Source organism: Muscardinus avellanarius (genome assembly GCF_963383645.1).
Source record: "Muscardinus avellanarius genome assembly, chromosome: 4".
Classification (NCBI taxonomy): Eukaryota; Metazoa; Chordata; class Mammalia; order Rodentia; family Gliridae; genus Muscardinus; species Muscardinus avellanarius.
Genome location: NC_137789.1, coordinates 88,774,752 through 88,787,966, shown reverse-complemented (window position 1 = coordinate 88,787,966; position 13,215 = coordinate 88,774,752). Strand labels below are relative to the sequence as shown.

General features: G+C 41.4%; 2 protein-coding genes across 3 annotated transcripts in view; one reads left to right on the top strand and one right to left on the bottom strand.

The window, feature by feature from the left end:
* The window catches only part of PRKG1 (protein kinase cGMP-dependent 1), a gene marked incomplete at both ends in the record, with an annotated part of 1,321,419 nt that overhangs the window by 546,196 nt on the left and 762,008 nt on the right, over positions 1-13,215 (bottom strand). The gene's annotated exons all lie outside the window — the stretch shown is intronic.
* CSTF2T (cleavage stimulation factor subunit 2 tau variant) lies at positions 10,754-12,559 on the top strand (the record flags this gene model as incomplete). The annotated part of the gene is made up of 1 exon (XM_080693757.1): positions 10,754-12,559. The coding sequence occupies one exon, from the start codon at positions 10,754-10,756 to the stop codon at positions 12,557-12,559; it is 1,806 nt and encodes a 601-aa protein (XP_080549883.1).

Here is a 13,215-nt window from a genome sequence, read left to right as displayed (position 1 = left end):
CCAAATGGACCTAATAGACATTTTCAGAGTATTTCAACCAGGAACTACAGAATACACTTTCTTCTCAGCAGCCCATGGAACCTTCTCCAAAATTGATCACATCCTGGGACACAAAGAAAATACCAGCAAATTCAAAAAATGTAATATAATTCCTTGCATCTTTTCAGACCACAACGGAATAAAAGTAGAAATCAACAACAGGAAACTCGAAAGAAAGTATTCAAATTCATGGAGAATGAATGATACACTATTGAATGACGAATGGGTAAGAGCAGAAATTAGGGAAGAAATAAAGAAATTTATGGAAACAAACGAAAACAGAGACACAACCTACCAAAACCTATGGGACACCATGAAGGCAGTACTAAGAGGAAAGTTTATTGCATTGAGTGCCCACATAAAAAGGACGGAGAACCACCAAGTAAAGATCCTAATGACACAGCTCAAGGATCTAGAAATTCTGCAACAGTCTATTCCCAAAGCCAGCAGAAGGCAAGAAATCATCAAAATTAGAGCAGAAATAAATGAAATAGAGAACAAAAAAACAATTCAGAGAATCAATAAAACAAAAAGTTGGTTCTTTGAAAAGATTAATAGAATTGATAAACCCCTGGCCAACCTAACCAAAAGAAAAAGAGAATCAACTCAAATTATCAAAATTAGAAATGAAAAAGGAGATATCACCACAGATAGTGAAGAAATTCAAAATATTATTAGAAACTACTTTAAAAATTTATACTCCAATAGACTTGAAAACCTGGAAGAAATTGATAGATTTCTAAGCACAGTTAACCTTCCTACACTTAGCCAAGAGGACATAGCAAGCCTAAACCAACCAATAACAACCAAAGAAATAGAAATGGCAATAAAAATTCTTCCACCAAAGAAAAGCCCAGGCCCAGATGGGTTCCCAGCTGAATTCTACAAAACCTTCAGTGAACAACTAATACCAATACTGCATAACATGTTCCGGGAAATTGAAAGAGATGGAACTCTTCCAAATTCCTTCTATGAGGCCAGTATCACATTAATCCCCAAACCAAATAAAGATACCTCAAGAAAGGAAAACTACAGACCAATATCCTTAATGAACATAGACGCAAAAATTCTAAACAAAATACTAGCTATACGCATTCAAAACTATATCAAGAAAATAATACATCATGACCAAGTCGGTTTCATCCCAGAAAAACAAGGCTGGTTCAACATACGCAAATCAATACATGTTATTCACCACATAAATAGAACCAAGAACAAAAACCACATCATCATAGCAATAGATGCTGAAAAAGCATTCGACAAAATCCAACACCCATTTATGTTAAAAACACTGCAAAAAATTGGGATAGAAGGAAAGTACTTCAACATCATTAAGGCAATATACTGCAAACCCAAAGCCAACATTATATTGAATGGGGAAAAACTGCAAGAATTTCCGCTACAGTCAGGAACAAGACAAGGATGCCCACTATCACCACTCCTTTTCAATATAGTCCTTGAGACTCTTGCTGCAGCAATCAGACAAGAGAAGGAAATCAAAGGAATTCACATAGGAAGAGAGGAATTAAAATTATCCTTATTCGCAGATGACATGATCCTTTATCTGGAAGACCCAAAGAACTCAACCAAAAGACTTCTGGACCTGATTGACAAATTCAGCAAAGTCGCAGGTTACAAAATCAACCTAAAGAAATCAGTGGCTTTTCTTTATGCCAACAACGAATCCACAATGAAAGAAATAAAAACAACAATTCCATTCACTATAACCTCAAAACCAATAAAATACCTAGGAATAAACCTAACCCAAGATGTAAAAGACCTCTACAACAAAAACTATAAAACATTAAAGAAAGAAATTGAAGAAGACCTTGGAAGATGGAAAGATCTCCCGTGCTCATGGATAGGCAGAATAAATATCATCAAAATGGCCATTCTGCCAAAACTGATCTATAGGTTCAATGCAATTCCCATTAAAATACCAGTGACATTCTTCAGAGACCTAGAAAAATCAATCATGAATTTCATATGGAGAAAGAAAAGACCTAGAATAGCCAAAGCAATTCTCAATAACAAGAAACACGCAGGAGGCATTACAATCCCAGACTTCAAACTATACTATAGAGCAATAGTAGTAAAAACAGCATGGTACTGGCACAAAAACAGATATACTGACCAGTGGATTAGAATAGAAGATACAGAAACAAACCCACACATCTTTAGTCAATTAATCTTTGACAAAGGGGCCAAACACATACGCTGGAGAAAAGACAGCCTTTTCAACAAGTGGTGCTGGGAGAACTGGCTAACCATTTGTAAAAAGATGAATCTAATCCCCTATATCTCACCAAACACAGGAATCAACTCAAGATGGATCAAAGACTTAGAAATTAGACCTGAGACTGTGAAGCTAGTAGAGGAAAGCATAGGTTCAACACTACAACATATTGGCACAGGCAGTAACTTTCTCAACAAAACCTCCAAAGCTCAGGAAATTAAAGCAAGAATAAACAAGTGGGATAACATCAAACTAAAAAGTTTCTTCTCATCAAAGGAAACTATCAATAACCTAAAGAGGAAGCCTACAGAATGGGAAAGGATCTTTACCAGCCACCATTCTGATAGGGGGCTAATATCCAGAGTATACAAAGAGCTCAAAAAACTCTACACTAGCAAAACAAACAACCCAATCAAGAAATGGGCAAATGAACTAAATAGACACTTCACAAAAGAAGAGACACAAAGGGCTAATAGATACATGAAAAGATGTTCTTCATCACTGGCCATCAGGGAGATGCAAATCAAAACTACACTGAGATTCCATCTAACCCCAGTCAGAGTAGCAAGCATAAAGAAATCAAATAACAACAAATGCTGGCGAGGATGTGGGGAAAGAGGAACTCTTTTACACTGTTGGTGGGAATGCAAACTAGTTCAACCACTATGGAGATCTGTGTGGAGATTCCTAAGAAAGGTGGGAATAGATCCACCATATGACCCAGCTATACCACTCCTGGGTATCTTTCCAAAGGAGTTGAATTCAGAGAACTACAGCAACATATGCATACCTATGTTCATAGCAGCACAATTTGTAATAGCCAAAATATGGAACCAACCCAGATCACCATCAACAGATGAATGGATAGCAAAACTATGGGAAATACACACAATGGAATTCTATTCAGCCATAAAGAAGAACAAAATTATATCATTTGAAAGAAGATGGAAAGCCCTGGAGAACATTATGTTAAGTGAGATCAGCCAAGCACAGAAGAAGAAGATACATATGTTTCCTCTAATATGCCCAAACTAGGAAACACAAAGAATACCAGAGGGACTCCAGATATTGAAGGGGAAATACTAGCTAAGTTTGGATGGTAAGATAGGAGAGGAGGAAGGCCGGTCTCGATTAATAAGGGTCTACACTTGAACATGTGTAAAATTATGAATAAGACATGGTTAACCCGGACAACCATTGGTGTGTGTGTGGGGGGAAATGTGGGCGGGGGGGGGGAGGGCACCAAATATAGTGTAAATGTATACTATTTATGTTCAATAAAAAAATTGTTATATAAAAAAAAAATTAAAAATTAAAAAAAAATTAGGGTTGGGAGTCTCTGGGAGGTAGAATGGCCCTGGGTTCCATCCCTAGTACAGCAAAAGAGAGAGGGAGAGAGAGAGGGGGGCTTCTTTCCAATAACTTGGTATCAACTCAGGTATTCATTCTCAGGCCAACCTAGTCTCAGAAAGGGAATACCACCCTAATTTCTGAAGCAAAGACAGTTTAGACATTTCTTTGAAGGCAAGTGTTGAATTGTACTGGTCACAGAGAAAAAAAAGATTCATGAGTTGTTCATCTTAACTAAGGTCTCTTTATTCAGAGCCTGTACTTTTCCACAGTTTATGAGGCTGTTTCCCTCCTCTGTGTTCTTTCAGGTGACAGCCTGAAGTAAGAATAAGGGAGCCCTGCTTCATGTCCAATTAGTTATGGTTTTTCGTGTTTGAATAAAAGGCCGTGTCTGCGGTGCACACTCAAAAGGAGTCGTCCTGATGACACCCTGAGTATAGCTCTGTGCTCGATGGGTGTGCCAGACCAGTCTAGGAATGGACACATCTGTATATGCCACGAAGTTCAAGAACCCCTTTTTAATAAAAATGAGTGTGTGGAATTTGATCTAAATTTTTGTTTGTTTGTCTCTTGTGGTACTGGGGGTGGAACCCAAGGGTTTTCTACCTCCGGCCTATACTCCCAGACCTATTTTGTACTTTATTTGGAAACAGGGTCTCACTAAGTTGCTGAGAGCCTCACTAAGTAGCTGAGGCTGGCTTCAAACCTGTGCGATCCTCCTGTCTCAGCCTCTCAAGTGCGGGGATTACAAACGTACACCACCATGACTGGTTCTGATCTAAATATTTGAAAAGATCATTTCATTGTTTAGTACAGGAACCTAGTGAGCATTAAGATAAAATGATCAGGACAAATTCTCATTGTTGTGTCCTGTGGAATCAAGTTCAGAAATTACCCTGGCTCAACTGAAAATCTACCACAAGTATAAAAGGCTGACATATTATTATAAAGTCTAAAACAATATAATCTCACAACAGACTTTTAGTTCATCAGTGATAAAAATGAAGATGTCAACCCCAAAATAAAATTAGACTAAGACTGGTGTTTCCTTCCATTTAAGATCCTGCTTCATCTGCTATTACTAATGACAAATGTAGATTAATAACCACCATGAGCAATGATAAGAATAGACATATCATATATTCCATACAGCAATCCAAAACTGGTAACATTATTCTCTTTTCAATTGACTTTGTGTGCATATATAAATTATCAGATCCAATCTCAGCACTGCGTACAGGGAAGGGAGTAGGAGGGACCAGGAGAAGCTCATCGAGTGCTGTGTGTAAGTGTGTCCCTATCACTCTGAACCCCATTATGATGTGTGATTAAAATGCATCAATAAAATACATTCAAAAATAAAAAATAAAAAGCTACATGTAAAACAATGATGCCAGAATTGAAGTACAGGTAGGTTGATTTGTTCAGGGCCTCACAATTTCTTGTCAACTCAAATTACTCTGAGATTAAATTCTGTCTCTGACTTCTTTGTTTACCACATGAAAGCACTGTTCAGATAGAAATGTCTCAAGATCTAGAACCCACTACAAGCTAAGCCAGTAAGAAGGCATCTGATCTTGTTTCAACCCTTTGACTTCCAACCCTAATTTTTTTCATTTACTTAAATAATAAAAAACAATGGCCGGGGCTTGCTGGAGAATACTTGTAAACCCAGTGATTCAGGAAGGAGGCAGAGGCAGAGGTACCACAAGTTGGAGGCCAGCTTACTTGACATAGCAAGACCTCTTCTCAAAAAAAAAAAAAAAGATAAAAAATAAAAAGAACAAAGGTAGGTGCTTTTCTATCATGTATGAAGTCTTCAATTATCAGTGCCCCCCAAAAAGACAGGAGCTGGACTACACAGTTTCTTCCAGGTAGAACACTTGGCTCTATGACTTAATTTGGAATGAGATAAATTTGATTTTTTAATTTTATATAAAATATTTTGATTGCATGGTGGTGCACGCTTGTAATCCCAGCATTTGGGAAGCTGTGACCAGAGGATCAAGGTCTGAGGACAGCCTCAGCTACTTAGTGAGGCCCTTTGCAACTCAATGAATAAAAAGTAGGGCTAGAGGTGTAGCTTGGAAGTAGAATGCCCCTGAGTTTCATCCCCAGTACTGCAAAAAAAAAAAATGCATTGATTACTTTATGCACAAATGCTCTTAATATCCTTACATGTTGTTTCACTATACCCAAACCAATTGAACAAAAAAAGCGATTCTTTTTTCTATTGGTTTCTATGCCTTGCAGTCCATCTGTTACCATAGCACTGCTTGTCATGTCAAAATTGTAATTAATTACACTCAGAGTTAATCAGCAAAAAAGCCAAATGAGACTGTGCCCAGGCCTCAATAACCTGTGATTACTACACTAATTGTGAAATAGGAAGTTAAAATCCAAGAGATCTGGTTTCAGGCAGTAGCTTGGCTGCTTACTAGGTGGAAATCCTTGGGAACTCATTGAATAGAACAATTTTGAAGCTTGATTTCTTGAGTCAAATGGTTTGTGCTTAAATGCTGGCTTTGTCAGTTAACATGGACACACATATTAACTTCTCTGTACTATAAATTGAGATATTATGGCTGCTTATCTCAGAGTAGTTCTAATACATGGTGGAGGATTATGGTTACCAAACCAATTCATTTAGTTTGGAAGGAAAGTCATTGAGGTGAATATTGAAGGTCAAGGATTCTTAGTACAGCTAAGAAGTGAGAAAAGAAGGTATCCTCAACAGAGGAGGAGTATGAGTAAAGCCCAGGAGGTGGGAGGGCAAGGACAATGTACACTGATGAACAAGGGCTCGGCTTGGCCAAAGGAAAGCAGATGAAGGGTCAGAGGTGGGCAGATGAAGGACCAGGGGTGAGCAGATGAAGGGCCAAGGATGAGCAGATGAAGGGCCAGGGGTGAACAGATGAAGGGCCAGAGGTGGGCAGATGAAGGGTCAGGGGTGAGCAGATGAAGGGCCAGGGGTGAGCAGATGAAGGGTCAGGGGTGAGCAGTAAGAAGGGATCTACAGACGAGGAGGGTAAATGTCGGGAATACAACTGCCACAGTTCAGATGAAAAGGTGTAAAGGACTGAAAAAGAGAGCCCAGGGGCTGGGGCTACAGCTCAGTGGTAGACTGCTTGCCTAGCTTGTGCGAGGCCCTGGGCTTGAAACCCAGAGCTGCCAAAGACAGGGAGGAAGAAAAGAAAATCCAGTTACAAAAATAATGTAAGAAAACTTTGAATAAGATCTGTATTCTTAAGTCTCTGTCATGATTATTCTATGTATTTATCCACCCCCCCCAAAAAAAAAAAGCTTACTAACTCTATTTTGTGAGTTTATTTTCGAAACTTTATATGAGCCAGGCATGGTGGCACACGGTTGCAATCCCAGTACTTGGGAGGCTGAGACAGGAGGATGGCAGGTTCGAAGCCAGCCTCAGTTACTTAGTGAGGCTCCCAGTAGCTTAGTGAAAACCTGTTTCCAAATAAAATATAAAATAGGGCTGGGAGTGTAACCTGGAGGTAGAAGGCTGCTGGCTTCCATCCCCAGTACCACACCACACCACACACACACACACACACACACACACACACACACACACACAGATATTTTGTATGATCTTTCCTAGAAGCCACACTTTTATCACACTACTTACCAACTCTGTGTTGGATTTTCTTGTGGACATCAAAACATCAAGTCCCCAGGGTGTGGTGGCGCATGCTTGTAATCCCATCATTTGGGAGGCTGAGACCAGAGAATCATGATTCGCAGACAGCCTCAGCTACTTAGTGAGGCCCTCCGCAATTTAGGTAGACACTGTTTCAAAATAAAGAATAAAGCTGGGTGTGGTGGGGCATGCTTATAATCCCCGTGCTTGGGAGGCTGAGACAGGAAGATCTCACAGGTTTGAAGCCAGCCTCAGCTATTTAGTGAGGCTCTCAGCAACTATGTGAGACCCTGTTTCCAAATAAAATATTTTAAAAAATAGGTCTGGGAGTATAGCCTGGAGGTAGAAAGTCCCTGGGTTCCACCCCCCAGTACCACAAAAAAAAAAGTGTTTGTAGTATTAAAAAATAAAATAAAGAAAGAATAAAACTAGGGAAGGGGGTATAGCGCAGAGGTCGAATGCCTCTTTGTTTCATTTCCAGACCCAGAAAGAAAAAAATCAAGTTCCAATTTTAGGTCTTGAATATTTCTAGCTCTTGTTTTATTCTTGTCTTCTATTTATCTACACCAGATTATAGCCAGAGTGGCTTCGAACCTGCGTGATCCTCCTGTCTCTGCCTCTCAAAGGCAGGGATTACAAGCTTGTGCCACCATGCCTGGCAGTTTTTAAAATTTTGAAACAGGGTCTCACTGAGTTGCAAAGAGACTAACTAGTTGCTGAGGCTCTCCATGAACTGCAATCCTCCTGTCTCAGCCTCCCAAATGCCGGGATAAATGTCCAGATAAGTAATTCGTTTATTAAATTCTCCCTCTCCCCCAACCCCTCCTAGCTTCTGCATAAGAAAGAAAACAGATGGCCTTTCACTCTCTGTGATTGGCTAATCTCACTTAACACAATGTCTTCCAAGTCCTTCCATTTGCTTGCAAATGACATTATTTCATTCTTTATTGTAATCCATTCATCTGTTGATGGACACCTAGGTTGGTTTCATAATTTTGCTATTGTGAATTGTGCTGCTCTAATTATGGATATGCATATATTACTATAATATTCTTATTCAATCCCTTTGGAAAGATACCCAGGAGGGGAGGAGCTACATAATAAGGTGGATTCATTCCCAATTTTCTGAATAATCTCCACACTGATCTCCATAGCGGTTTTTAAATTGGTTTTTTTTTTCTGGTTTTTTTTTTTTTTTTTGGTACTAGAGACGGGATCCAAGGGCAATCTACCTTTAAGAAACACCAACCACCAGCCCGTTTTTCATTATTTTGAAACAAGGTCCCACTGAGTTGCAAAGGGCCTTGCTAAATAGCTGAAGCTGTCATTAAACCTCCATCCTCCTGTCTCAACTTCCCAAATGTTGGGATTACAAGTGCAGTGTGCACCACCAAGCCTGGCTGTCAATAAATTTAATAATGAACATACACCTATGCTAAGTTTTGTCCTAGTCACTAAGTATACAGTGGTGAAACAAAGTACCTATATATCTATGTCTATCTATCAGCTACCTATGCTATGATTGTTTACTTATAGTACCGTGGTTTTCCAAGGATAACCTACAAAATCAGAAGCTTTCCTGTATGCCAACCATAAATCCACTGAAAAAGAAATCCAGAAAACACTTCTACTCGCATCCCACATAAAACCCAAAGTACTTAGGAATAAACCTAACCAAAGAGATAAAATACCTCCTCTACAAGAAAAATTATAAAATATTTAAGAATAAATCAAAGAATGGCCCTCAGTCTCAGGTGTAACTCAGTGGTAAAGCATTATTTAGCTTGTGTGAAGCCCTGGGTTCAATGTTCAATTCTTAGTACTAGTGCGTGTGCGCGTGCGTGTACGCACACACCCGTCATTTCTCAAAGTGTTTTTAGTACATGTCTAAAATGTGTCTACCTAATCTATAGTAAATTTTTTCATATTTTCATACTTTATACTTTGAGTGTCTACAGAGCCTTTACATTTTGATGTAAAGTACTTGAAAATAGTCAAATACCATATTTTTGCCAAATCTGGTCAGAAATTCTGGTGCAATAGTTGCATAAGCCTGTTCTTTCTTGAGAAGAAGTTATTTTTTTAGTTAAGGCACAGACTTACGAATGGATGTTTTATAAATGGATGTCCACACACAATTTCAGCACAAGAGTTTCAGTTTCTAGTTTCTGAGAGGAATTCATTTGAAGAAAAGCCTCATGGAGCCACATATGCCTGTTAGTTTGAAAATTAGAATCAGTGTAGTGCCACACACCTGTAATCCCAGTACTTGGGAGCCTCAGCAGTTTAGCTAGGCCCTCCACAACCTAGTAAGTCCTTGTTTCAAATAAATAAATAAATAAATAAATAAATAAATAAATAAATAAATAAATAAATAAATAAGACTAGGGGTGCGGCTCAAAGTAGAATGCCCCTGGGGTCAATCCCCGGTACAGCCTCCCCCCCCAAAAAAAATCAGTTTTAGCATACTTGATATCTTAATTTACTGAAAGAACAGACACCTGAATATATAATCTACCATGCATAATTTTCTTCAGAGCACATGTCAAATGGGGAGGGGGCTACATTCAATGTGTTTTGATTCCTGCGGGCAGAATTAGCAGCAAGAGAAAGCAGTTTCTCCCTCCATGATGCAGACGGTGGACTCAGTGCACCAATTTTTAATGAAATTCAAAACTAACCTAAATGCCCACAATATAAGGATGATTACATAAACCCAATTAAAACTCCGCAGACAGCTATCTGTGACTAATTACTACCGTGAACAGCAAGCCAGCGGCCTCGACACCGCGCCAGCGCCTGGCGGGAGACGGCTCGGGCTTCCAGGCAGTTAATTTCCAAAAATGTCTTCCTATGAAGTAGCTATCCATTTTGTACTTGAAGGGGCAGATCTCAAACCTGCTTTTAAGTGAACACACTTGCAATACAGTGTCTGAAACCTAATTTTAAATACGGCTTAGATATAATGTGCTAAAGGTATAATGTGCTAAAAGGCTATGCGGAGATCCTCGTAGCGATCGAAAACCACGGAAGCGCAGCCTTAAACCAGCTTCCGGCTGGCGGTTCCCCGCAGACGATCGCGCGCAAACCGCCCTGACGTCAGGGGAGGCGACGCTCCCGGTTGCCATGGTAAAGTCTCGGCGGCCATTTTTACTGTGGTCAACTTAAATGAGCCTGTCATCTGGGGGTGGGCCGTCCGGAAAGTCTGCAGGATAAAAAAATAAATAAACTATGTGCCTCAGTAATGAGGCGCTGACAGAACCGCGAGTGACCCGGGCGAAAAGTAAGGGTGCGTCACTAAGCTAGCGACACTCCGAGACGTCAGTCTTGCCGCAGCGGAACCTTCCGACTGGAGAAGGAAGGTTTCTGGACGGATTTTGAGGGCGGCTTCCGTTGCTCGGCGGAAGTGTGGGTCGCCAGAGGACGAAAGCTGCAAGAATCCGCTATCGGCTGTGTGCACGACCAGAATCATGTCGAGTTTGGCTGTGAGAGACCCGGCAATGGATCGATCACTGCGTTCCGTGTTCGTGGGAAACATTCCGTATGAGGCAACTGAGGAGCAGTTAAAAGACATTTTCTCGGAGGTTGGTTCTGTTGTCAGTTTCCGACTAGTGTATGATAGAGAGACGGGGAAACCCAAGGGTTATGGCTTCTGCGAGTACCAAGACCAGGAGACCGCGCTTAGTGCCATGAGGAACCTCAACGGGCGGGAGTTCAGTGGGAGAGCTCTTCGGGTGGACAATGCTGCCAGTGAAAAGAACAAGGAGGAGCTAAAGAGCCTGGGGCCCGCAGCACCCATCATCGACTCGCCCTATGGGGACCCTATCGACCCAGAAGATGCCCCAGAATCGATTACAAGAGCGGTTGCCAGTCTCCCCCCGGAGCAGATGTTTGAGCTGATGAAGCAGATGAAGCTCTGTGTCCAAAATAGTCACCAGGAAGCTCGAAACATGTTACTTCAAAACCCACAACTGGCTTATGCTCTGCTGCAGGCTCAAGTAGTGATGAGAATTATGGATCCTGAGATTGCTCTGAAAATTCTGCATCGCAAGATACATGTCACACCACTGATCCCAGGCAAATCTCAGTCAGTCTCTGTCTCAGGACCTGGCCCAGGGCCGGGGCTCTGCCCGGGACCTAATGTTTTGTTGAACCAACAGAATCCTCCAACCCCTCAGCCTCAGCATTTGGCTAGAAGACCTGTAAAGGACATTCCTCCTCTGATGCAGACTCCTATCCAGGGTGGAATTCCAGCTCCGGGGCCAATACCAGCTGCAGTTCCTGGACCTGGTCCCTTAACTCCTGGAGGAGCACTGCAGGCACAAGTTGGAATGCCGGGGGTTGGCCCTGTGCCCTTAGAGAGAGGACAAGTACAGATGACAGATCCTAGAGCTCCTATACCTCGTGGACCCATGACTGCTGGTGGCCTTCCTCCTCGAGGACTGTTAGGAGATGCTCCAAATGACCCACGTGGAGGGACTCTGCTCTCAGTTACTGGAGAAGTAGAACCCAGAGGTTATCTGGGTCCTCCCCATCAGGGCCCCCCCATGCACCATGCCTCTGGTCATGACAGCCGTGGCCCTTCCTCACATGATATGAGGGGAGGGCCATTACCAGATCCCAGAATGCTAATTGGAGAACCCAGAGGACCCATGATCGACCAAAGGGGTCTACCTATGGATGCCAGAGGAGTTAGAGAGTCTCGAGGGATGGAGACTCGAGTTTTGGAAACTGAGGTCCTAGAGACACGAGTAATGGAGAGGAGGGGAATGGAGAGCTGTGCAATGGAAACCAGAGGGGTGGAAGCACGAGGCATGGATGCAAGAGGATTAGAAATGAGAGGCCCCGGCCCTACTTCCAGAGGCCCCATGGCTGGTGGAATCCAGGGTCCTGGTACCATTAATATAGGGGCAGGTGGACCTCAGGGACCTAGACAGGTCCCGAACATTTCAGGAGTAGGAAACCCTGGAGGTGGCATCCAGGGGGCAGGTATACAGGGAGCAGGTATACAAGGAGGAGGAGTGCAGGGAGCGGGCATACAAGGTGTGGGCATACAAGGAGCAGGTATGCCGGGGGCAAGTAAGCAAGGTGGAGGCCAGCCAAGCAGTTTTAGCCCTGGCCAGAGTCAGGTGACTCCACAGGATCAAGAAAAAGCAGCTCTGATCATGCAGGTGCTTCAGCTGACTGCAGATCAGATTGCCATGCTTCCTCCTGAGCAAAGGCAGAGTATCCTCATTTTAAAGGAACAAATCCAGAAATCTACTGGTGCATCCTGAAAGGTTTGAAAAAAGTACTTGGCTGTAGTCTCCTAAGGTTTCATCTGTAGCATACGGCGTTGGTTCAAAAAAGCTGAGTTCTGCATCTCCACTTTAATGATTAAGATTTCCCTCCTACAGCCCAATCACATTTCTTGTTCTTTTTGCATTTTCCTTTTTTATTTTTAGTTGAGGGCAGGGGGAGGGGTGTGGGTATGTTCACTTTAAGTCACTGTAAATATAGAAAGGTAGCTCTAAAAATGGTATTATAACCAAGTAGGATTGCAAAGAATATGCAACATTAACGTCTGTAGAATATGTTAACTACATTTTTTAAACATTGGGTAAAACAATGTGAAAACTGCACATAAGTACTAAAAGGTGACAGCGTTAAAAGTACTAAAATAGTTTTTAGATTTGGGGGTTGTGTAATGAAATAAAGATATTTACTTCAGAATTTTAAGATTTTTTTGGTAGACCATTCAAAATAGAAAATCCTGTCTTAGAGGCAGTAGATTGTTGTATTAGGCTAAACATTTTAGTTGCTTGGGAATTATTTTGAAATGTTAGAACTAGCAGGCTAAGTTTAAATAGGTTGCATTAGTATTTTTTTCTGTTTAAAAAATTATTATTACTATTTTTTTTAAAGCTCTGTTACCTGAAAAATCAAGGAATCC